The sequence below is a fragment of the Salmo trutta genome, chromosome 13 (genome assembly GCF_901001165.1).
Source record: "Salmo trutta chromosome 13, fSalTru1.1, whole genome shotgun sequence".
In the NCBI taxonomy this organism is placed as follows: Eukaryota; Metazoa; Chordata; class Actinopteri; order Salmoniformes; family Salmonidae; genus Salmo; species Salmo trutta.
The window spans coordinates 77,599,891-77,624,407 of NC_042969.1; the positions used below are offsets into that span (position 1 = coordinate 77,599,891).

The window sequence follows — 24,517 nt, forward strand, 5'->3', positions numbered from 1 at the left end:
TAGGGGTAAAGTGCCTTCCAGAATCTCCCAGAAGGTAGCATATGGGATATTGAACCCAGTAACCCTAATGAAGAATGAGACACACTTAATTCAGTAAAAGTCTTTACTGGCACATAATTGCAAATATTATAAGCTACCATATACTGTAGCAGGTAACACCTGTTACAATGTAAAATCTTGCAACATGGGGGCTGAAACTGTCTACCAGGACATAGTCTTCTCCCTAAAAGATTGCTTGTTATTGAGTTGGAGGTTTAGCTGGGGAGGAGGTAAAGAATAGCTGGGGAGGAGCAAAGAATTCTTAGTACTTCAGCATTGAGATATGACATTCGTGACTACTGATCACATTCAAAATACAGAGAAGCAAGGTAATCACTGTTAAGCTCCAACTCAAATTCCATCTACAAAGCTGCCGATTCCCCTTCTAGCCTACAGATCATCCTACACATCAAGCCTTTTTGGTATTTACATAGCCAGTGAAGAGTTCCATATCGATTGTCTGTGTGCAATGCCTATAGGAGAGGTCAGTGGTGTTGGCTTGCATGTTAGATGTACACACTAGACAAAGCGTGGTCACTTTATTGAGACGTCTCTGCACGTTGTTGTCGCCTGTATGGCTTTACTGCCACCTTTAGAAAAAGTCTACAGCACCTTCTGGTGGCCATCCTAACATTGAAGGCAGCGTGAGAGAGATCCATCAGAGGGAGGTTGTTCCTGAAATCCAGTCCTGCCATTTCTGAAGCTGCCTTCACAAGGCCTGATTATGGGCTGGTGAAGATAGGGATGTTTCCCATAGGCTCAGCCCTTCCAGACAGCAGTCAGACTGTACTACCCTACTGGGAGGTACAGAGGCTAAAGGAAACCGGCATTGAGCACAGACTAGAGAGCTGTTCTACAATGCCCCATCAACCTGCTGCTGTGCATGAGCACAGCACGTGCGCACACACACACACTTTAAAAAAAGAAACACATGAATGATCAAAATGAAAAACAACCAAAAGTTAAAAACATGTTTAAACTTATTTTATATATTTTTTTATATAATATAAAATTAAATGAGACAATGTCTCCCAAAGTAAGGAATAGGTGGACCACAAATCAAAAACAAATCAATGAAAAGAAACATGGTCTTAATGTTCCTTGAGTGAAGGAATCTTTGAAAAGGGCAACAAAAATGAAATCCATCACAGCACTTGACTGTGAAACACAATGGTTGTTTCACCCGAACCACTCCTCCATAGGCCAGACAGGGGTGTACACATGCATTCAGGACAGGTGAATTGTGGGAAGTTCACACAGAGAGGAAGAGGTGAGGTAAGATATAAAAATATAAAAATCTGTCCACAAGGGAATATACCGATAAGCAGAACGACTGCCTTCCTGCCTTTGAGACAACAACTCCCATTGTTAGGACAGAGACAAGACCATCTTGTCATTATATACAGCATCTGTTTCACACCAGGGTTGGGGTCAATTACATTTCAATCCATGACGTTAACTCAGTTGACTTCCTGCATTAACTGAATTGAGCTAACCCCAACCCTAGTTCAATGGTCCTACTATGACGTCCTGACAAAGGACTTAATCTGTCACTTACATTACCTTGAAAATACGAACCACAACCTTCAATATCGACCGTTAAATAACTGAAGTGTCAATTTTCTATCAGTCAGTCTAGCCTCATTACAAATAATCAGTGATCCATGATTTAATAGTTTGCATTCTTAAATATGGGAACATCCAAATGATCTTCAAAAAAAAAGTAAAAAAAAAAAAGATCTTTACATCGATAATTCAAAAATAAAAAGTGAAAAGTTTGGAACAAATGATTGACAGCTATTCTCCTGGATATTTCTGCTCAGAACGTGACAGCTATTCTCCTGGATATTTCTGCTCAGAACCTGACAGTTATTCTCCTGGATATTTCTGCTCAGAACGTGACAGCTATTCTCCTGGATATTTCTGCTCAGAACGTGACAGCTATTCTCCTGGATATTTCTGCTCAGAACCTGACAGCTATTCTCCTGGATATTTCTGCTCAGAACCTGACAGCTATTCTCCTGGATATTTCTGCTCAGAACCTGACAGCTATTCTCCTGGATATTTCTGCTCAGAACCTGACAGCTATTCTCCTGGATATTTCTGCTCAGAACCTGACAGCTATTCTCCTGGATATTTCTGCTCAGAACGTGACAGCTATTCTCCTGGATATTTCTGCTCAGAACGTGACAGCTATTCTCCTGGATATTTCTGCTCAGAACGTGACAGCTATTCTCCTGGATATTTCTGCTCAGAACGTGACAGCTATTCTCCTGGATATTTCTGCTCAGAACCTGACAGCTATTCTCCTGGATATTTCTGCTCAGAACCTGACAGCTATTCTCCTGGATATTTCTGCTCAGAACGTGACAGCTATTCTCCTGGATATTTCTGCTCAGAACGTGACAGCTATTCTCCTGGATATTTCTGCTCAGAACCTGACAGCTATTCTCCTGGATATTTCTGCTCAGAACGTGACAGCTATTCTCCTGGATATTTCTGCTCAGAACGTGACAGCTATTCTCCTGGATATTTCTGCTCAGAACGTGACAGCTATTCTCCTGGATATTTCTGCTCAGAACGTGACAGCTACTGGAACAATGTTAATTGCTGTGGTCACTTCTACTCTTTCCCCTTCTCTTCTTTCATCCTGAGCGTTCTAACCACCAGAGGAACAAGTCAATCCACAGGGAAGCTACAACTCCACCACCTCTCTTCTTTCCCTTTAAAACTCTCCTCGTTTAGCCGTCATACAGAATCCAAAACAGATACATGCAAATGCATAAACGTAAAACAGATGTTGAGATTCAAATGGTTGTTCATACATTCTCCTTCCACACACTAAAACATAAACACATTCATTCACACATGCACAGTGCAAGCAGGGAAATGGCTACCCTCCGAGGTACACACACCTTCTTACCCCTCATTCTCTCCCCGACCCGCTTTCCCTCTGTAGGAACAGTCCACACGATTTGTAACAGCAAGTTTTCAGTAAGAGCACTCGTAAAAAAAAAGCTGAAATATGGCTTTTAAAACCGTAACAATCAAAAGAAAAATAAGTTTAAAAATATTTTTCTCCTTTCATGTGTTTCTACATTTGTTTGGACTTATTTTTTATCCAGTAGTAAAAAAAATCTGCAGTGTATGGGAGGTTTTAGGTGTTGCTTGTCAGAGTGTGTGTGTTGAATAGGTGAAGCATGCGTTGGGCTGGTGATGAGGTGGCATCTGCTGGCATAACCCAGGGATGGTGAAGTGCTGTTGATGCTTTGATGTGCCCAGTGTAGTAGTAGTGGTGTGGTGGGTAGACAGGCGGGGTCCTGCTGGCATGGCTAAGAGCTCCGGTTCCACCTGGTCCCGTCAGAATGAGAGACAAGGCCGCCAGTCTATCCACACAGGCCTGCGGAGGTCAGTCATCACGTCATGCTCTAGGATCCATGTTTTCACCGCTTCTCGGTGTCAGAGTGTGTGTGTTGTGCAAGTGTGTTTGTTTGTTTGAGAGAGTGTCAGTTTGTGTGTCATCCCAATTCCCCAGCAGTGCGAGTGTGTGTGAACGTGTGTTAGCCTGCTTGCTCATGTGAGTGTGTGTGTGCACGAGTGTGAGAGATGTCACTCCCGTATGCTGGCGGAATAAGAGAACTGAGGGAAGTGTGTGCGCTGGTTCTGGTCCTCTGAGTCTAAGCTATCGTCTGGAGATAACACAAGAGAGAGAAAGACAAAAACATGAGATTTACTACAAACTACTTTTTTTTTTTTTTTTACAAAACCTGTTTTCACAATAAATAAATAAATCACCATCCAGATTTGAAGACATTTTTAACAGTGAGACAAACAAACCGACAGACACACAAACACTCCTCAACTTACACTTGTCCGGGGGCGTTACGGTGATGGTTTGTGCTGTGAACTCGTCGTCAAAGTAGCGGGTGTCCGTCTCTGACGTCACCTGGGGCTTGAAGGGAGGCAAGAGCTTCCTCTCTACCACATCCTGCCAGTTGATGCTGGTGAAGAACTTCTGTGTCATCACGTCTTTGGCATCTTCTTGTCCACCTCCAAGCCTACAGAATGATCAGCATCACCATTATATTCTTCACTCAATGTATACTGAACAAAAATATAAACGCAACGTGCAAAGTGTTAGTCCCATGTTTCATGAGCTGAAATAAAAGATCTCAAATGTTCCATACGCACAAAAATGTATTTCTCTCAAACTTTGTGCACAAATTTGTTTACATCCCTGTTAGTGAGATTTCCTCCTTTGCCAAGATAATTCATTCACCTGACAGTTGTGGCATGTCAATAAGCTGATTAAACAGCATGATCATTGCACAGGTGCACCTTGTGCTGGGAACAATAAAAGGCCACACTAAAAAGTACAGTTTCGTCACGCAGCACAATGCACAGATGTATCAAATTTTGAAGGAGCGTGCAATTGGCATGCTGACTGCTGTCAGAGAATTGAAGATGGATTTGTCTACCATAAGCCGCCTCCAACGTCGTTTCACAGAATTTGGCAGTACGTCCAACCGGCCTCACAACCACGCCAGTCCAGAATCTCCACCTGCGGCATCATCTGAGACCAGCCACCCAGACAGCTGATGAAACCGTGGGTTTGCACAACCGAAGGATTTCTGCACAAACTGTCAGAAATCGTCTCAGGGAAGCTCATCTGCACGGTTGTCGTCCTCACCAGGGTCTTGACTTCAGTTTGGCGTCGTAACCAACTTCAGTTGGCAAATGCTCACCTCCAATGGCCACTGGCACACTGGAGAAGTGTGCTCTTCATGGATGAATCCCGGTTTTGTGAGGGCGAGTGGTTTGCTGATGTCAACGTTGTGAACAGTGCGCCCTATGGTGGCAGTGGGGTTATGTAAGGGCAGGTATAAGCTACGGACAACGAACACAATTGCATTTTATCGATTGCAATTTGAATGCAGAGATGCCGTGACGAGATCCTGAGGCCCATTGTTGTGCCATTCATCCGCCGCCATCACCTCATGTTTCAGCATGATAATGCACGGCCCCATGTCACAAGGACCTGTCAGCTTCCAGGAATTGTGTAAAATGTCCCAGTTCTTCCATGGCCTGCATACTCACCAGACATGTCACCCATTGAGAATGTTTGGGATGATCTGGGTCGACGTGTATGACAGCGTGTTCCACCAATATCCAGCAACTTCGCACAACCATTGAAGAGGAGTGGGACGACATTCCACAATCAACAGCCTGATCAACTCTATGTGAAGGAGATGTGTCATGCTGCACGAGGCAAATGGTGGTCACACCAGATACTGACTGGTTTTACAATCCACAACCCTACTTTATTATTATAATTTTTTTTAAGGTATTTGTGACCGACAGATCTACATCTGTATTCCAGTCATGTGAAAGTCATAGATTACGGCTTAATGAATTTATTTAAATTGACAGATTTTTTTTATATGAACTGTAACTCAGTAAAATCTTTGAAGTTGTAGCATGTTGCGTTCACATTTTTGTTCAGTGTATATATAAAAAAATGATTTAAAAAAAAAAGACTACCACCTACCTCTGCTTGGGGTCCTTTTTGAGCAGGCCAGCAAGCAGGGCCTTGGCTTCGGGGGCCAGGTTCTTGGGGAAGCGGATCTCCTCCATGAGAATGAGCTCAAACAACCGCTCATGGTCCTGGTTGTAGAAGGGTAGTCGACCGCACATCATCTCGTACATGACCACACCCAGACCCCACCAGTCCACCGCTCGGCCGTAGTCATTGTCCTCTAATACCTGCAGGAGAGGGGGAGAGAGCGAGAGAGAAAGAGGGAGAGAACAAAAAGAGAAATAGCAAATCCAATTATGTGGAAGCCAAGGCACTGTGTCTCTTTCCACCTCGGTTGCAATGTAAATGATTACCTACACTACATGACCAAAAGTATGTGGACACCCGAACCATGAAAAACAGCCCCATACCTTTATTCCTCCTCCACCAAACTTTACAGTTGGCACTATGCATTCAGGCAGGTAGCGTTCTCCTGGCATCCGCCAAACCCAGATTCATCCGTCGGAATGCCAGATGGTGAAGAGTGATTCCAGAGTCCAATGGCGGCGAGCTTTACACCACTCCAGCTGACACTTGGTATTACACATGGTGATCTTAGGCTTGTGTGCGGCTACTCGGTCATGGAAACCCATTTCATGAAGCCCCCGATGAACAGTTCTTGTGCTGACATTGCTTCCAGAGGAAATTTGAAAGTCAGTGGGGTGTGTTGCAACCGAGGACAGACGATTTGTTACGCGCTACACGCTTCAGTACTTGGTGGTCCCGTTCTGTGAGCATGTGTGGCCTACCACTTCGCGGCTGAGCCGTTAATGCTCCGAGATGTTTCCACTTCACAATAACAGCACTTACAGTTGACCGGGACAGCTCTAGCATGGCAGAAATGTGACAAACTGACTTGTTGGAAAGGTGGCATCCTAGGACAGTGCTATGTTGAAAGTCACTGAGCTCTTCAGTAAGGCCATTCTACTGCCAATGTTTGTCTATGGAGATTTCATGGCTGTGTGCTCGATTTTATACACCGGTCAGCAACGGGTGTGGCTGGAATAGCAGAATCCACTAATTTTGAAGGGGTGTCCACAAACTTTCGTGTGTGCAGCTACTTTGACGAATTTCAAATATTTTGATCTGTTTAACACTTTTTTGGTTACTACATGATTCCATGTGTGTTATTTAATTGTGTTGATGTTCTCACTATTATTCTACAATGTAGAAAATAGCAAAAATAAAGAAAAACCCTTGAATGAGTAGGTGTCCAAACTTTTGACTGGTACTGTATATATAGTGTATTTGCAGTTCAGCTGTCTATTCCTGTTGATAATCATTTACTTTCCAATGGCAAAGTAGAGTTATTAACCTGTTTGTTAAGCATTCTTTGCTGGATAGACAATTATTGACTGTAAACCAGTCCAAGACAAGAAACCAGCAAGGAATGCATCTGGAATTGGTAACTGGACACACTGCCATGTACTGTTCAAAGCACAACTAGAACGTATGATTTTGTTCACTGTGCTGTAGTTACCTCAGGTGCAAGGTATTCTGGAGTACCACAAAAGGTCTTCATGGTAGCCCCGTCTGTGATTCCCTCTTTACACAGTCCAAAATCTGTGATCTTTATGTGTCCATCTTTATCCAGCATTAAGTTCTCCAGCTGGAAGAGAAAGACATGAGAACAAGAGTGAGTGAGTGACCACAGGAGAGAGTCAGCAGCAGAAAATACCACTGCTAACATGACAGCTGACTGTAATAAGTGCCACAGACTTACAGGCTTTTCACCAAGAGACTGGTGCTCTTCTAGTGCAGTCTATGGTAGGATTGAGCCTAGACCTGGACTAATTCACAAGCACTTTTAATCCAAGACTGGGCCTAATCTTAAAATCAGCCCATATTTCCTATTGTGCGAAATGTTAGTCTTGAGAATATACTTTCAATGTGAGGCGGTACGTGTAAAGGTATAGGTGAGTCAGGGAAACATCAGCCAGACTTCCAGTCCCATTTGGTAGACAGACAGGGAAGCGGCCATTACCTTAAGGTCTCTGTAGACAACGTCCCGTGAGTGGAGGTACTCCAGCGCAGACACAATCTCTGCACCGTAGAACCGTGCCCGGTCTTCTGTGAACACGCGGTCCCGCGACAAGTGAAAGAACAGCTCTCCTCCGTTTGCATATTCCATCACAAAGCATAGCCGGTCATGTGTTTGGAACGCATATTTTAGTGTCTGTGTGTGTGTGTGGAGGGGGGGGGGGACACACAAGACAGTCAGAATTAGTGACCACTTTTGAATCCGGTGGCTGCTTGGTGAAATGTAATCAGTGTTCAGTAGGTCAGATGATGTCAGATAGGAACTCACTGTTAAGAAGGGATGCCTCGTATTCTGAAGGACTCTGCTTTCTGTTACCGTGTGTGCTACCTCATCCTGATGGAACACATCACACAAAAACACCATGAGGGACAGATACACTCAGCAGTGTACAACTGGACTTGGACTTCTGAGTCACTCAAGAACCCACAATAGAACCTTGAAATGCACAATTAGTGCTGTGGCTCACTTGGTAGTGCATGGCGCTTGTAATGCAAGGGTTGTGGGTTCGATTCCCACGGGGGACCAGTACGAACAAATATGAAAATGCATGCACTCACTACTGTAAATCACTCTGGATAAGAGCGTCTGCTAAATGACTGAAATGAAAAATGTCATCAAAATCAAGATTTCCAGGGATATGTTGCACGGCTCAGATTCACTTACGCAAAAACTTAAGAAGCTTATTAAGAAATAAAAAACATACGTTCGTAGGTGCAATTCCTCAACAATATCTTAATATTTAATGACTTAATGTGTGTTGTTAGGCAACCAGTTTAGCTAGCTATCTAGCTAGCAATGGCAATCATGTTCGCATATTTCGTACTGAGATCACTGTTCTAAAACATGTTCTTGGGTTTAAAATAATCAATACTGAAACTTTCAGATGAAGTTTGTGAGTGAATTAAACATGTTCAATTGCTTTCATGAGAGCATTCTCTCACTGCCCTGAGTTTAAGACAAGGGTTAGCTATCTTGGAATTAATTTCCAAGGACTTTATTTTCAATAATCTATATTTCTTAATTTTTGCTTAAGAAGAAACAGAAACAGCTAAAGCAAATTTCCAAGAATCTTTTGGAGGAATAGAAACTTTGCTCAACTTTCTTCTTAAGTCTATAGTTAAGGAAAAAAATGTAATTTCTTAAGGTTTTGTGAATCTGGGCTCAGTAGTCTTTTCCCTATATAGTGCAATACTACTTTTGACCAGCGCCCTATGGGTTCTGGTCAAAAGTAGTGCCTTATATAAGGAACTGTCTGTCTGAGTAACTGCCATTTCCTTTGATGCCAGATGGTTACCTTAGCGATGATGACTTCTTTCCTCAGGATCTTCATGGCGTAGTACATCCCTGTGGCTTTCTCCTTCACCAGGATCACCTTACCAAACGTTCCCTTCCCCAGCAGCTTCAGGTAGTCAAAATCACTCATGGTCTGTGGAGGGGGGGTGGGGGGGGGACACAAACACCATAAGGGTTCAAATCTCAGTCTTCTTCAAAACAGTTTGGATGACAGGATTTATTTGACCATGACAATTACAGCTTATGAGTAATAAAGAGTTTACATAGACCTGCACAACGGTTTTAGATCAAGAACGGGCAGAGAATGGAGCAGAAAACGCACCAACACACTATGGCCCAGGTCACATAGGGAGATGGTAAAGCAGCTGTGATGAGGTATTGTTACTAAGGAGTAGTAGATACTCTGAACTAGAATGCAGAGGTTCCAATGGACAAAAGCAGCCACATCTAGAGGAGGGCTGTTGGACAAACACAAAGAGCACTGACAGGTCTGCAAGGTTGGTAGAGGGACAGTAGGACACTGACAGGTCTGCTAGGAGAACACTGACAGGTCTGCAAGGTTGGTAGAGGGACAGTAGGACACTGACAGGTCTGCTAGGTTGGTAGAGGGACAGTAGGACACTGACAGGTCTGCAAGGTTGGTAGAGGGACAGTAGGACACTGACAGGTCTGCAAGGTTGGTAGAGGGACAGGAGGACACTGACAGGTCTGCAAGGTTGGTAGAGGGACAGGAGGACACTGACAGGTCTGCAAGGTTGGTAGAGGGACAGTAGGACACTGACAGGTCTGCAAGGTTGGTAGAGGGACAGTAGGACACTGACAGGTCTGCAAGGTTGGTAGAGGGACAGGAGGACACTGACAGGTCTGCAAGGTTGGTAGAGGGACAGTAGGACACTGACAGGTCTGCAAGGTTGGTAGAGGGACAGGAGGACACTGACAGGTCTGCAAGGTTGGTAGAGGGACAGGAGGACACTGACAGGTCTGCTAGGAGAACACTGACAGGTCTGCTAGGTTGGTAGGGGGACAGTGACAGGTCTGCTAGGTTGGTAGGGGGACACTGACAGGTCTGCAAGGTTGGTAGAGGGACAGTAGGACACTGACGGGTGACAGGTCTGACAGGTCTGCTAGTGGGACAGGAGAACACTGACAGGTGTGCTAGGTTGGTAGGGGGACAGGAGAACACTGACAGGTCTGCAAGGTTGGTAGAGGGACAGTAGGACACTGACGGGTGACAGGTCTGACAGGTCTGCTAGTGGGACAGGAGAACACTGACAGGTGTGCTAGGTTGGTAGGGGGACAGGAGAACACTGACAGGTCTGCTAGGTTGGTAGGGGGACAGTGACAGGTCTGCTAGGTTGGTAGGGGGACAGTGACAGGTCTGCTAGGTTGGTAGGGGGACAGTGACAGGTTTGCTAGGTTGGTAGGGGGACAGGAGGACACTGACCACTTTGTTGCGGGACTTGGACATGGCCACCTCCATCTCCTCCATGCCGCTGCAGTCGCTGGGGGAGCCAAACGTTATGTCCATGGGCGCCTCTTCCACTCGCGTCTTTAGGCCGTTGGCCACCGCTTGGATCGCCCGCATCCATTCCTCCCTGGAAGGGGAGAGGGAGTTCAATGTAGACCCCTTCAAGCCCAAAAGACATGAATCTACACTGAGTGTGTGTGTGTGAGGGTGATTAACTAGTGAGGTCACTAATGGGGTCAATTGCAGACCTCTCATCCTGAAAGTTGGTGAAGTAAAAATAACAACTTGGAGAAGGAGGGCATTGCCCAGTTTACAGATAAACAAATACCCATTCAACTCTTCCACGTTGTCCCTGCCTCTGGAACTTTCCGTTCTCACCTTTCCTCGTTACTCTCCACGTGGAAGGTGCGCTCTATGACTGTGGTCCACTGTAGGCAGCGGATGACAAACGTGTTGGGCCTGGGCCGTTCTGTCTTCATCAGCTGGCACTCTGCAGACAGGGAGTAATAGAGAGGTTAGAGTGTGCTACTGTAGACACTGGGTGAATCTCAACAGTCTTCCCTCGATTCCTCTCCTCCCATTTTCTCTACACCTCAAAACAGTAGCTCATGAAGTGAGGAGAGGATTCAAGGAGAGGAAACAGTTCTTCCTGCTGACGGACACAAGGAATCAAAGGAGAGCCAATCTGTGTGAACATGACTAGGAAACTCACATCATCATCCAAGTACCACCAGGCTCTAGAAGTTGGCCCAGAAATGACAGAGACCAACCTGCCACTGAAAAGTTGTTGAGGGGTGGGAGGCTGTGGTCGGACGACATCTCTGGCTTCTCCTTGTAGCCGATGAAGGAGCCATCACTCTTGAGGATGAAGTACCGTGGCCTCCACGTTTTAATGTACTCTCCTGCAGGGAGAAGGGCAAGAGAGAGAGGGGCAAGAGAGAGAGGGGCAAGAGAGAGAGGGGCAAGAGAGAGAGTGGCAAGAGAGAGAGGGGCAAGAGAGAGAGGGGCAGAGAGAGAGGGGCAGAGAGAGAGGCACATGAGCCATACATATTAGGGTTGAACTAATTCTGAGTGGACTCACAGTGTCCTAGAAACAGAGACACTGTGAGACAGCGATGAGTGAAGCTCAGCTCACCCCTCTTATGGAGCCAGCCCTCTCTGACCACACTGATGTCATTCATGCTGGGGCGGAGGACTGCTGGGGTTCAGGGTGGGGTCACAGGGGAAATAGAGGGAAGGGGAGCTGTGACTGCTGGGGAAGGGCGTCAGATGTGTCTCTGACGAAAATGTCTCACAATGCCTGGGGGACAGAAAGATCAAAGATACCAAGATATTAACCACAATGGAAAGAGGATACATTTTCATAATAAACAACATTTTTTGAAAATACCTGAATACTCATTGTAGGTATATGACAATGGAAAATTATTGCCCGCATGGCAGTGAAAGGACGTTTCTTTTTTCCTGTGATAGATATATAAATAATCTATTCTACATACTTTATATCTGGTTATAGTCGTTTAAGTTTACACCAAGTGTTGTTCCATTTTCCATTTAGGCGACCCCAAAAAAACACTTAGGCAGCCCACCCAAAGACTACAATGGCATACAAATCCCTGTAAGCTACTTGGTGCTGATCACCTCACCTGTACAATGGTAAAGAAATGTACCAAGCCTACACTCTAAAACAAACTTACTGGAAAAACTGTGCAGATGCAAGTTTGGTAACAGAATTACAGTAAAATCTCCCTCAGTTTTATATGGTTACCCAACTTTGTATCTGCACAGTTCTACCTGTAAATATGTTTTTGTAACATGTTTTGTGGTCATTGTTAAAAGCAGTGCATTGTTCTATTGTTTGTTAAACTGCTAACAAAAACCATTAACTCAGGTATACATTTTAAAGTGAAAAATCGAAGTCCACGTAATTCATGGAATTGCCCTACTTCCACTGAAGAACTGCTGAGGGTTGTAAACAGAAATGCAGCCTCTTAATCTAGGGGGCAGTATTTTCACGGCCGGATGAAAAACGTACCCAATTTAAACAGGTTACTACTCTGGCCCAGAAAATAGAATATGCATATTATTAGTAGATTTGGATAGAAAACACTCTGAAGTTTCTAAAACTGTTTGAATGGTGTCTCTAAGTATAACAGAACTCAAAAGGCAGGCAAAAACCTGAGAAAAAATACAAGCAGGAAATTAAAATCTTGTGGCTGTACTATTTTCAAGTCATTGCCAATAAAACACAGTGACAAAGGATTCATTTTGCACTTCCTATGGCTTCCACTAGATGTCAACAGTCTTTATAAAGTTGTTTGAAGCGTCTATGATGAACATAGATGTCGTCACTTCATTATTGCGCATTCATGCTCGTTCATGTGAGATGAGACCTTTCTCAAAACGTTTTTCAAGACACAGGAAAGGTCCGGTTGAAATATTACTGATGTTTCACGTTAAAAATGGCCCTAAAGATTGATGCTAAACAACGTTTGACATGTTTGAACGAACGTAAATAGATTTTTTTTTTTTTACTTTTCGTCGTGACTTTTCCCTCCCGCGCCCTACATTTTGAGTAGCCTACCGAACGCGCTAACAACACGGAACAACGGAGTTATTTGGACATAAATTATGAACTTCATCGAAAAAACAACAACATTTGTTGTGGACCTGGGATACCTGGAAGTGCCTTCTGATGAAGATTATTAAAGGTAAGGGAATATTTCTAATGTTATTTATGATTTTAGATGATTCCAACATGGCGGCTATCTGTATTGCGTAGTGTATTTTTCTGAGCAGAGTACTCAGATTATTGCAAAGTGTGCTTTCCCAGTAAAGTTATTTTGAAATCTGTCAATGCGGTTGCATTCAGGAGATGTTAATCTATAATTCTTTGAATAACAGTTTAATACTTTAACCACGTTTTATAATGAGTATTTTTTGTAAATTCACTGGCAGTTTTGGGGGAGACACATTTTCTCAACAACACGCGCCGATGTAAAATGCTGTTTTTGGATATAAATATGAACTTGATAGAACAAAAAATGCATGTATTGTCTAACATAATGTCCTAGGAGTGTCATCTGATGAAGATTGTCAAAGGTTAGTGCATCATTTTAGCTGGTTTTCTGCTTTTGGTGACGCCTGTCCTTGAATTGAAAATGGATGTGTGTACTTTTTTGGCTATGTACTCTCCTAACATAATCTAACTTTATGCTTTCGCCGTAAATCCTCTTTGAAATCGGACAAATGTGGTTCGATTAAGGAGATGTTTATCTTTCAAATGGTGTAAAATAGTTGATTGTTTGAGAAATTGAAACGATTCGATTTTTGCTGTTTTGAATTTCCCGCCTTGCTAGCGATCCCGTCAGTGGGATTCTATCCCAAGAGGTCCCTAACTTAAGGCTTCCTCAAACTCATCAGAATGAATGTAAGATAACTCAAGAAATCTGTAATTAATTTGGAAGTTTTTGCTGAGTAGATCTTAGGCTCACAATTTTACACCTAAATAGGATGTTTGGTAGAGTATCTCAAGTAAAAAAAATGTGCATGAAAATGATTTGTGTATTGTTGAATGACAAACACTACATTGAAGAATCCCTACTGTTGACCAATCACCGATGGGGTTTAGACTTCGGTTTCCGAACTTTAGCTTGCCTCCAGAAAAAAAACCCTTGTCAAAGGCCAAAACTTCACCAAATTTTGTCATAATATATTTGTATTTATTTTTATTTAACTAGGCAAGTCAGTTAAGAACAAATTCTTATTTACAATGACGGCCTACCCCGGCCAAACCCGGACGGCGCTGGGTCAATTGTGTGCCGCCCTATGGGACTCCCAATCACGGTCAGATGTGATACAGCCTGGATTCGAACCAGGGACTGTAGTGACGCACTTAGATGCAGTGCCTTACATCACCACGCCACTGACTGTTCCTAACCGTTTTGGATGGGAAGCACGCAGACGCCTTCACAGACATGCAGGTGTAAAGTGAGGAGTGCAAAAAATGTGATCATCAAGGTTGACATGTTTTTCAATTAACCGACAAGTCTGTGTTGACGCCTCCTCTTTTTGACCACCCACTGGCCGTGTGTATGTGGATCCTCATCACCAGACAGCGTTGGGTCTGTGTCTGTTCTGCAGCCAGCTCTGCCCAGTTAGAGCCCTGTGGCCACCTGTCGCAGCTTGCCCTGGCACAGGCTGGCATCACTCCCGGTCACTATGGGCACCCCACTATCAAATAATCCCCAACTTGTGATGCACTGCCCACCAGGCTGTTACACTACTTGGCTACACAACCAAATAACTGCCAGCTAACTCTCAGCTCCCCACCCCCCCACTGCTGCTGCTTCTTCTTATTTCACTTACCCAACACACACACACAGTCCTCAAGAGCAGGGGTTCCCAAACTTTTTCCACTCAGGGCCCCCCCTTCTAGCATTAGGGGACATCCCGCATCCCCCTGTGCACACATGATCCACGTCTATTTCTATGGGCACTAGCACTGTTAGTGACAAACTGTTCACACCCCTCTTGTTGGTGGAGAGAATTCTGATGATTTAAAGCTTATTTCCTGCAATTCTACACATTTTGTCATGGGATGCAAAGAAAATTGTAATGTTTTTAAGCCAAATTTATTTTTGCATGTCTAAATTGTATTCCTGTGATATTTGAATGACCAGAAAATTACAACAATATCTAGAGGCTAAAAAAACCATTAGCTAACATGGGCTAGTTGATCTGGACATTTCTGACAAGTTATAAATAACTCTAAAGTATGCAATGACTGACATGACAAGAAGAACTGACGATACACTACCCTATTTATAAATTACACCTTGTTCATTCTACTATTAAAACTTTAAAAGAGTAAGTTAAAAGCCGGACAGAGTCCCCCCTGCCGACCCCTCAAGCCCCCAACAGTTTGGGAACCACTGCACTAGAGGAGCAAGACAAACAGAATTAGTACTACCATCATGGTAGTACCATCAATAATTTATTTCACCTTTATTTATTCTCATTTACAACAGCGACCTGGCCAAGATAAAGCAAAGCAGTGCGACACATACAACAACAGACTTACACATGGAATAAACAAGCATACAGTTAATAACACACACAAAAAAGAAAGTCTGTATACAGTGTGTGCAAATGGCGTGAGGAGGTAAAGCAATAAATAGGCCATAGTAGCGAAGTAATTACAATTTAGCAGATTAACAGTGGAGTGATAAATGAGCAGACGATGACGTGCAAGTAGAAATACTTTTCTGCTCTTTTGCACACCAGTAAATAAAAACAATATGGGGATGAGGTAGGTAGATTGGGTGGGCTATTTACAGATGGGCTATGTACAGCTGCAGCAATCAGTTAGCTGATGTTTAAAGTTAGTGAGGGAAATATAAAAGTCTCCAGCGATTTTTGCAATTCGTTACAGTCATTGGCAGCAAAGAACTGGAAGGAAAGGCGGCCAAAGGAAGCGTTGGCTTTGGGGATGACCAGTGAGATCTACCTGCTGGAGCGCGTGCTACGGGTGGGTGTTATTATCGTGACCAGTGAGCTGAGAAGACAGAGAGCTTTACCTAGCATAGACTTATAGATGACCTGGAGCCAGTGGGTCTGGCGACGAATATGTAGCGAGGGCCAGCCGACTAGAGCATACATGTCGCAGTGGTGGGTGGTATAAGGGGCTTTGGTGATAAAACAGATGGCACTGTGATAGCAAACTGGATGCAGTCTCAGTAGAGTATTGGAAGCTATTTTGTAAATGACATCGCTGAAGTCGAGGATCGGTAGGATAGTCAGTTTTACGAGGGTATGTTTGGCAGCGTGAGTGAAGGATGCTTTGTTGCGAAATAGGAAGCCGATTCTAGATCGGAGATGTTTAATATGAGTCTGGAAGGAGAGTTTACAGTCTAGCCAGACACCTAGGTATTTGTAGTTGTCCACATATTTTAAGTCAGAACTGTCCACAGTAGTGATGCTAGTCGGGTGGGCAGGTGCGGGCAGCGAACTGTTGAAAAGCATGCATTTGGTTTTACTAGCGTTTAAGAGCAATTGGAGGCCACGGAAGGAGTGTTGTATGGCATTGAAGCTCGTCTGAAGGTTGGTTAACACAGTGACCCAAGAAGGGACAGATGTATACAGAACAGTGTCGTCTGCGTAGAAGTGGATCAGGGAATCACCAGCAGCAAGAGAGATATCATTGATGTATACAGAGAAAAGAGTCGGCCCTCCAATTGAACCCTGTGGTACCCCCACAGAGACTGCCAGAGGTCCGGACAACAGGCCCTCGCCAATTTGACACACTGAGAAGTAGTTGGTGAACCAGGCGAGGCAGTCATTAGAGAAACCAAGGCTGTTGAGTCTGCCGATAAGAATACGGTGATTGACAGAGTTGAAAGCCTTGGCCAGGTCGATGAAGACGGCTGCACAATATTGTCTCTTATCGATGGCGGTTATGATATCGTTTAGTACCTTGAGCGTAGCTGAGGTGCACCCGTGACCAGCTCGAAATCCGGATTGCACAGTGGAGAAGGTACGGTGGGATTCGAAATGGTCAGTGATCTGTTTATTAACTTGTCTTTCGAAGACTTTAGAAAGGCAGGGCAGGATGGATATAGGTCTATAACAGTATAACAATCATGACCTTAGTGGCTGAAACAAATCCAGACCTTTTGCAGCTAGCTTGAGAGGCCGCCTCTTTTTGGTTTGTTTACCCATTACTCCGACTTCCAACTGACATTATTTCAAAAGGAACAATGGCATGATATTAGTGGTAATGATGACAAATTAGAGGTCGACCGATTAATCGACATGGCCGATTTCAAGTTTTCATAACAAATTGGTAATCGGCAATTTTGGATGCTGATTACATTGCATTCCACGAGGAAACTGCGTGGCAGGCTGACCACCTGCTACACGAGTGCAGCAAGAAGCCAAGGTAAGTTGCTAGCTAGCATTAAACTTATCTTATATAAAAACAAATCAATCTTCACATAATCACAAGTTAACCTAGTAATATCATCAACCATGTGTAGTTAACTAGCTTGTCCTGCGTTGCATATAATCAATCCGATGCCTGTTCATTTATCATCGAATCACAGCCTACTTCGCCAAACGGGGGAAAGCACTCACAGAGGCGGCGCTCCTAGTGGTCGGAGACTTTAATGCAGGGAAGCTTAAATCCGTTTTACCTCATTTCTACCAGTATGTCACATGTGCAAACAGAGGGGGAAAAAAACAAAAAAACTCTAGACCACCTTTACTCCACACAGAGACTCGTACAAAGTAGAGGTCGACCGATTAATCGTAATGGCTGATTAATTAGGGCCGATTTCAAGTTTTCATAACAATCGGAAATCGGTATTTTTGGCCACCGATTTGCCGTTTTATTATTCTTTTTTTAACCTTTATTTAACTAGGCAAGTCAGTTATAGAACACATTCTTATTTTCAATGACGGCCTAGGAACGGTGGGTTAACTGCCTTGTTCAGGGGCAGAACGACAGATTTTTACCTTGTCAGCTTGGGGATGCAACCTTACGTTAACTAGCCCAACGCTCTAACCACCTGCTTTACGTTGCCAAGGTAAGTTGCTAGCTAGCATTAAACTTATCTTATAAAAAAACAATCAATCATAAACACTAGTTAACTACACATGGTTGATGATATTACTAGTTTATCTAGCCTGTCCTGCTTTGCATATAATCGATGTGGTGCGCATTCGTGAAAAAGGACTGTCTTTGCTCCGACGTGTACCTAACCATAAACATCAATGTCTTTCTTAAAATCAATACACAAGTATATATTTTTAAACCTGCATATTTAGTTAATTTTGCCTGCTAACATTAATTTCTTTTAACTAGGGAAAATGTGTCACTTCTCTTGCAAACAGAGTCAGGGTATATGCAGCAGTTTGGGCCGCCTGGCTTGTTGCGAACTGTGAAGACCATTTCTTCCTAACAAAGACAGCAGACTTCGCCAAACGGGGATGATTTAACAAAAGCGCATTTGCGAAAAAAAAGCACAATCGTTGCACGACTGTACCTAACCATAAACATCAATGCCTTTCTTAAAATCAATACATAGAAGTATATATTTTTAAACCTGCATATTTAGCTAAAAGAAATCCAGGTTAGCAGGCAATATTAACCAGGTGAAATTGTGTCAGTTCTCTTGCGTTCGTTGCACGCAGAATCAGGGTATACAGAATCTGGCTCGTTGCAAACTAATTTGCCAGAATTTTACGGAACTATGAAATAACGTAGGTTGTGCGATGTAACAGGAATATTTAGACTTATGGATGCCATCCGTTAGATAAAATACGGAACGGTCCCGTATGTCACTGAAAGAATAATGTTTTCGAGAGGATAGTTTCCGGATTTGACCATATTAATGACCTAAGGTTTATTATATTATAGTTAAGTCTATGATTTGATATTTGATAGAGCAGTCTGACTGAGCGGTGGTAGGCAGCAGCAGGCTCGTAATAGTCAAAGGTATATGGTTTAGAGAGAAATAGTCGGCGCGTCATAATTCCTATAATAACTTGCGGCTGAACTTGAAAGGGGTTCCTTCATTATTTTACCGTTCATGTCTTCCATAGAGAATGTCTTGATCTACTTCAAATAAGGTCTGTGTTTTGTGCTTAAACCGCCTCGGCGTTTTGATACCCGTGTAAATCTCACTAGGTAACGTTTGTCAACATATTTTCATAAATCCACTCTACAAAAAAAATGATCTTCGCTTATATTGATCAGAGTTATATCCTATGGATAGCTACACAGTTATAAAATTGGCAAGGTGCTGTAAGCCTAAACCAAACACAAACCTTATTTTAAGTTAATCTAAAAATATCCTATGGAATAAATGAAGGAACCAATTTTCAGATTTTGCTAGAAGATGTCATGGGAGTTATGACTCGCACTTTGGTAGTCAATTCTTACCATGCCCATTATTAAAATAGGATTTCCTGCATATAGAAATTAATGCTGAAAACAAACTTATCACAGGTAACTTAAACTCTATTATTATTCAAACAGTTGAGAGTATTTGTCTCCTAAGCAGACTCTTCAGTATCGTTGTCACTTCAGAGCTGTGTGTGTGTGTGTGTGTGTGTGTGTGTGTGTGTGTGTGTGTGTGTGTGTGTATAAAAAAAAAATCATTATAAAATAAATCTGCCGATTAATCGGTATCTGCCTTTTTGGTCCTCCAATAAATCGGTATCGGCGTTGAAAAATCATAAATCGGTCGACCTCTAGTACAAAGCTCTCCCTCACCCTCCATTTGGTAAATCCGACCACAACTCTATCCTCCTGATTACAAGCAAAAATGAAAGCAGGAAGCACCAGTGACTCAATTTATAAAAAAAGTGGACAGATGAAGCAGATGCTAAACTACAGGACTGTTTTGTTAACACAGACCGGAACATGTTCCGGAATTCATCCGATGGCATTGAGGAGTACACCACATCAGTCACTGGCTTTATCAATAAGTGCATCGAGGACGTCACCCCGACAGTGTACGTACATACCCCAACCAGAAGCCATGGATTACAGGCAACATTGGCATTGAGCTAAAGGGTAGAGCTGCCGCTTTCAAGGTGTGGGACTCTAACCCGGAAGATTATAAGAAATCCTGCTATGCCCTGCGACTAACCATCAAACAGGCAAAACAAACAATACAGAGCTAAGATTGAATCGTACTACACCGGCTCCGACGTTTGTCTTATGTGGCAGGGCGTGCAAACTATTACAGACTACAAAGGGATGCACAGCCACGGGCTACCCAGAGACACGAGCCTACCAGACAAGCTAAAAATCACTCCTATGCTCGCTTTGAGGCAAGCAACGAGCCATGCATGAGAGCATCAGCTGTTCCGGACAACTGTGTGATCACCCTCTCCATAGCCGACGGAGAGCGTAGAACTCACGTCCGTAGCCATGAAGTGCTTTGAAAGGCTGGTCATGGCTCACAACACCATTATCCCAGAAACCCTAGACTCACTCCAATTTGCATACCGCCCAAACAGATCCTCAGATGATGCGATCTCTTTTGCACTCCACACTGCCCTTTCCCACCTGGACAAAAGGAACACCAATGTGAGAATCCTATTCCTTGATTACAGCTCAGCGTTCAACACCATAGTGCCCTCAAAGCTTATCAATAAGCTAAGGACCCTGGGACTAAACATCAACTTCTGTAAACGTCCGACTTCAACTGTATATAAAAAAAATATATATATAAAAAAAAATGTCCGATTAAAATCGGTATTCGGCTTTTTTTGGTCCTCCAAGAATCGGTATCAGCGTTGAAAAATCATAGTCGTTCGACCTCTATGACAGATGGAGGTAGGCTACAGTACTGGTACTCTGGTGATGCCAGGTAAAGAGATGAGACAGGCTCTCTGCAGGTATGGCACTTGCGATTTGTTTCTATCCAAGGGATGGGAAACATGCCGGAACACTGCAGTGTCAAATCAAACTGTATTTGTCAAAAAAATAAAATTAATTAAAGAGCAGCAGTAAAATAACAGTAGCGAGGCTATATACAGGGGGTATATATGTAGGCAGAGTTAAAGTGACTATGCATAGATAATAAACAGAGCAGCAGCAGCATAAAAGAGCGGGAGACAATGCAAATAGTCTAGGTAACCATTTGATTAATTGGTCAGAAGTCTTATGGCTTGGGGGTAGAAGCTGTTAAGAAGCCTTTTAGACCTAGACTTGGCCCTCCTGAACCGCTTGCCGTGCGGTAGCAGAGAAAACAGTCTATAACTAGGGTGGCTGGAGTCTTGGACAATTTTTTGGGCCTTCCTCTAATGTCGCCAGGTATAGAGGTCTAGGATGGCAGGAAGCATGACACCAGTGATGTACTGGGCCATACGCACGACCCTCTGTAGTGCCTTGCGGTCGGAGGCTGAGCAATTGCCATACCAGGCAGTGATGCAACCAGTCAGAATGCTCTCGATGTTGCAACTGTAGAACTTTTTGAAGATCTGAGGACCCATGCCAAATACTTTCAGTCTCCTGAGGGGGAATAGGCTTTGTCGTGCCCTCTTCATGACTGTCTTGGTGTGTTTGGACCATGATAGTTTGTTGGTGATGTGGACACCAAGGGACTTGATACTCTCGACCAGCTCCACTGCAGCCCCGTCAACGAGAATGGGGGCGTACTCAGTCCTCCTTTTCCTGTAGTCCACAATCATCTCCTTTGTCTTGATCACGTTGAGGGAGAGGTGTTGTCCTGGCACCACACCGTCAGGTCTATGACCTCCTCCTATAGGCTGTCTCATCATTGTCGGTGATCAGGCCTACCACTGTTGTGTCATCGGCAAACTTAATGATGGTGTTGGAGTCGTGCAGTCATGAGTGAACAGGGAGTACAGGAGGGGACTGAGCACACATCCCTGAGGGGCCCCTGTGTTGAGGATCAGCGTGGCGGATGTGTTGTTGTCTACCCTTACCACCTGCAGCCCGTCAGGAGGTCCAGGATCCAGTTGCATAAGTTGGTGTTTAGTCCCAGGGTCCTTAGCTTATTGATGAGCTTTGAGGGCACTATGGTGTTGAACGCTGAGCTGTAATCAAGGAATAGGATTCTCACATTGGTGTTCCTTTTGTCCAGGTGGGAAAGGGCAGTGTGGAGTGCAAAAGAGATCACATCATCTGTGGATCTGTTTGGGCGGTATGCAAATTGGAGTGAGTCTAGGGTTTCTGGGATAATGGTGTTGATGTGAGCAATAACCAGCCTTTCAAAACACTTCATGGCTACAGACATGAGTGCTACAAGTCGGTAGTCATTTAGGCAGGTTACCTTAGTGTTCTTGGGCACAGGGACTATGGTGGTCTGCTTGAAACATGTTGGTATTACAGACTCAGTCAGTTACAGGTTGAAAATGTCAGTGAAGACACTTGCCGGTTGGGCAGCGCATGCTCGGAATACACGTCCTGGTAATTCGTCTGGCCCTGCGGCCTTGTGAATGTTGACCTGTTTAAAGGTCTTACATCGGCTACAGAGAGTGATCACACAATCGTCTGGAACAGCTGATGCTCTCAAGCATCTACCAAGCACAATCCAAACTGCAGCGTATCATGTCAACTTGTCTCTTGGACAACAGATTGATGGTGTGAATTTCAAGGAATCACAAGCAAAGTTGTTCCGCTTTAGAGGATGAGCTTTTCCCTACATCTACTAATAGGTCAGTCGTCTGTGGCGATCCTAAACATTCTGCTCCCAGCTCCATGATCATTGCAAGTTGGCAGAAATAGCATAACATTATACATTTTAGTCATTTAGCAGACACACTGATCCAGAGCAACTTACAGAAACAATTAGGGTTAAGTGCCTTGCTCAAGGGCACAGCGACAGATTTTTAACCTTGGGGACTCAAACCAGCGACCTTTGGTTACTGTCCCAAATCTCTTAAAGGAAAACTACAACCAAAACCTATTAGTCCATTATTGATATAGTCCCAAAATGTTTGCATGTCAGCAATCAAGTTCTCAACTTTCAAAATAGAGACTAATATAAAATAAGTGATCGTTTTTGGGGGAACCAGCATTATCAGTGCCTAGAAACATACAATGGACAACATGTTCTGCTACAGGCTAGGCTACATCGATCTAACCATATACAATAGGGTAATGGGAGAGTAGTCAAATGTTCAATGTTTATCTGTTACCACAATAAAACTACTAACAGTGGGAGGGGCCTGGCATTACACAGAAGTGACTGATGTGTCTGTTTGAACTGTATTGTTTGCAGAGATAAAATCCAATGGATCCCTTCCACTTAGTCAATTCCAAATCTATTAAACTAATCAAGTGTAAATCTTTTGGCTATTTAATGGCTTAATTTTGATAATGGAATTCGGTACTAGTAAGCCACTTGAATTGATACAAATTCAAAAACAGTTAGACTTGAAACAGCATCGACTAGGTGGGTTGCTACTTTTAAAAGCAAAACTTGGTTTTGGGTGATATAACTTAGCTAAATAACGTTACTGAATGAAACAGAAATTGGGCTACTTCCACTGAAGCGGACAAGCCTCAAATGCCGGGCCTTTTCAGAGTAACGTTATGTCGAGCAGTGACCCTGGGTCGATATTAGCCGACTCAACTCATCGTAAATCGTAGAGTTCAGTTTAATCGGCTAGGTCGATATCTACACCTGCCCCCATTCATGTTGTTGACAGATAAAACGAGACAACCGCATGGAGGTGTGGGTGAATGAACAGCAATGACACCTGGATAATGGTTAGTTAACACACTCTTCGAACTGAGTTTGTCTCTGTCAGACCTGCTGTGAACAATGGCCGGTTAGTTAGCCACCTACTGTAGTGCTGTTAGCTAGCGTACCTAGCTACCAATGACTGATGTTTACAAAATTAATTGACCTCTGCCAGTGATCACACTGCCTCCAAAAAAAAAACAACCAGCGAATGCCCGCTAAGCTTGTTTTTCTTCCTACAAAGGCGGCATGTTGTCGCAGGTTAATTACCTACTAACAAGATAGTAAAACGGATGGGTCGGGTGAACTCGCGAAATTGTACGTTAGTTGCGACCAGTCAACTTTTAAAGAATTACAAATCTTTATGATTGAGTTACAGTTCATATCTATTCATTTTTCATGTATTATTGATCTCCCTTTTACGTTATAACAAATATTTGCTTTTACCTTCAGTCCCTTGTTATTGCTGGTGCTTCAGTTATATCACAGATAGAACAAGGAGACAGATATTTCATGGATGTATGTATGTGAAGCATCCGGTTGACGTTTCCACTCACTACCAAATATGGTAGTGAAAGGAAGCCCACTGGCGGAAGTGGGAGTATATGGAACGAGATGGATTATGGCCGACATAAAGCATCAATTAAACATTTAATCTCAATAGAGTTCTGTTCCCAAAACTAGAATATGTTATGAACAGAACGGACTAAGCTTTGTAGACTTCAACATTTGCAAAAGTTTTTAAAAATCGCGCTGTTTAGAAGGAGTGGAAAGAAGAATTTAGTTATTTCACACCCGCACTTCGGAGTAGGCGTTCCCTAACGGAAATACGCAGAAGTTTACGAGAACGCGCCAATAAGATATCGCTGGCGCAT

General features: G+C 43.5%; 1 protein-coding gene across 1 annotated transcript; it reads right to left on the reverse strand.

Moving 5' to 3' along the window:
• Window positions 1-85: 85 nt before the first annotated feature.
• Window positions 86-24,144, reverse strand: LOC115206563 (RAC-beta serine/threonine-protein kinase). The gene is made up of 12 exons (XM_029773685.1): window positions 24,090-24,144; window positions 11,552-11,716; window positions 11,187-11,318; window positions 10,795-10,906; window positions 10,393-10,543; window positions 8,950-9,081; window positions 7,923-7,988; window positions 7,599-7,790; window positions 7,095-7,223; window positions 5,588-5,802; window positions 3,907-4,097; window positions 86-3,728 (listed from the first exon to the last, which is right to left on the reverse strand). Exons 2-12 carry the CDS (start codon window positions 11,595-11,597, stop codon window positions 3,649-3,651), a joined length of 1,446 nt encoding a protein of 481 aa, XP_029629545.1. The 5' UTR covers window positions 11,598-11,716; window positions 24,090-24,144; the 3' UTR covers window positions 86-3,648.
• Between the last annotated feature and the right edge of the window lie 373 nt (window positions 24,145-24,517).

Bases quoted from the DNA above. Each gene is read 5' to 3' on its own strand.
- LOC115206563 (XM_029773685.1), bottom strand. From the start codon at position 11,597: ATGAATGACATCAGTGTGGTCAGAGAGGGCTGGCTCCATAAGAGGG. The intron at 11,319-11,551 runs GTGAGCTGAGCT...TTCTCCCTGCAG, and splicing joins GGGCTGGCTCCATAAGAGGG to GAGAGTACATTAAAACGTGG. The intron at 7,224-7,598 runs GTAATGGCCGCT...TTTCTCTTCCAG, and splicing joins TTGTCTACAGAGACCTTAAG to CTGGAGAACTTAATGCTGGA.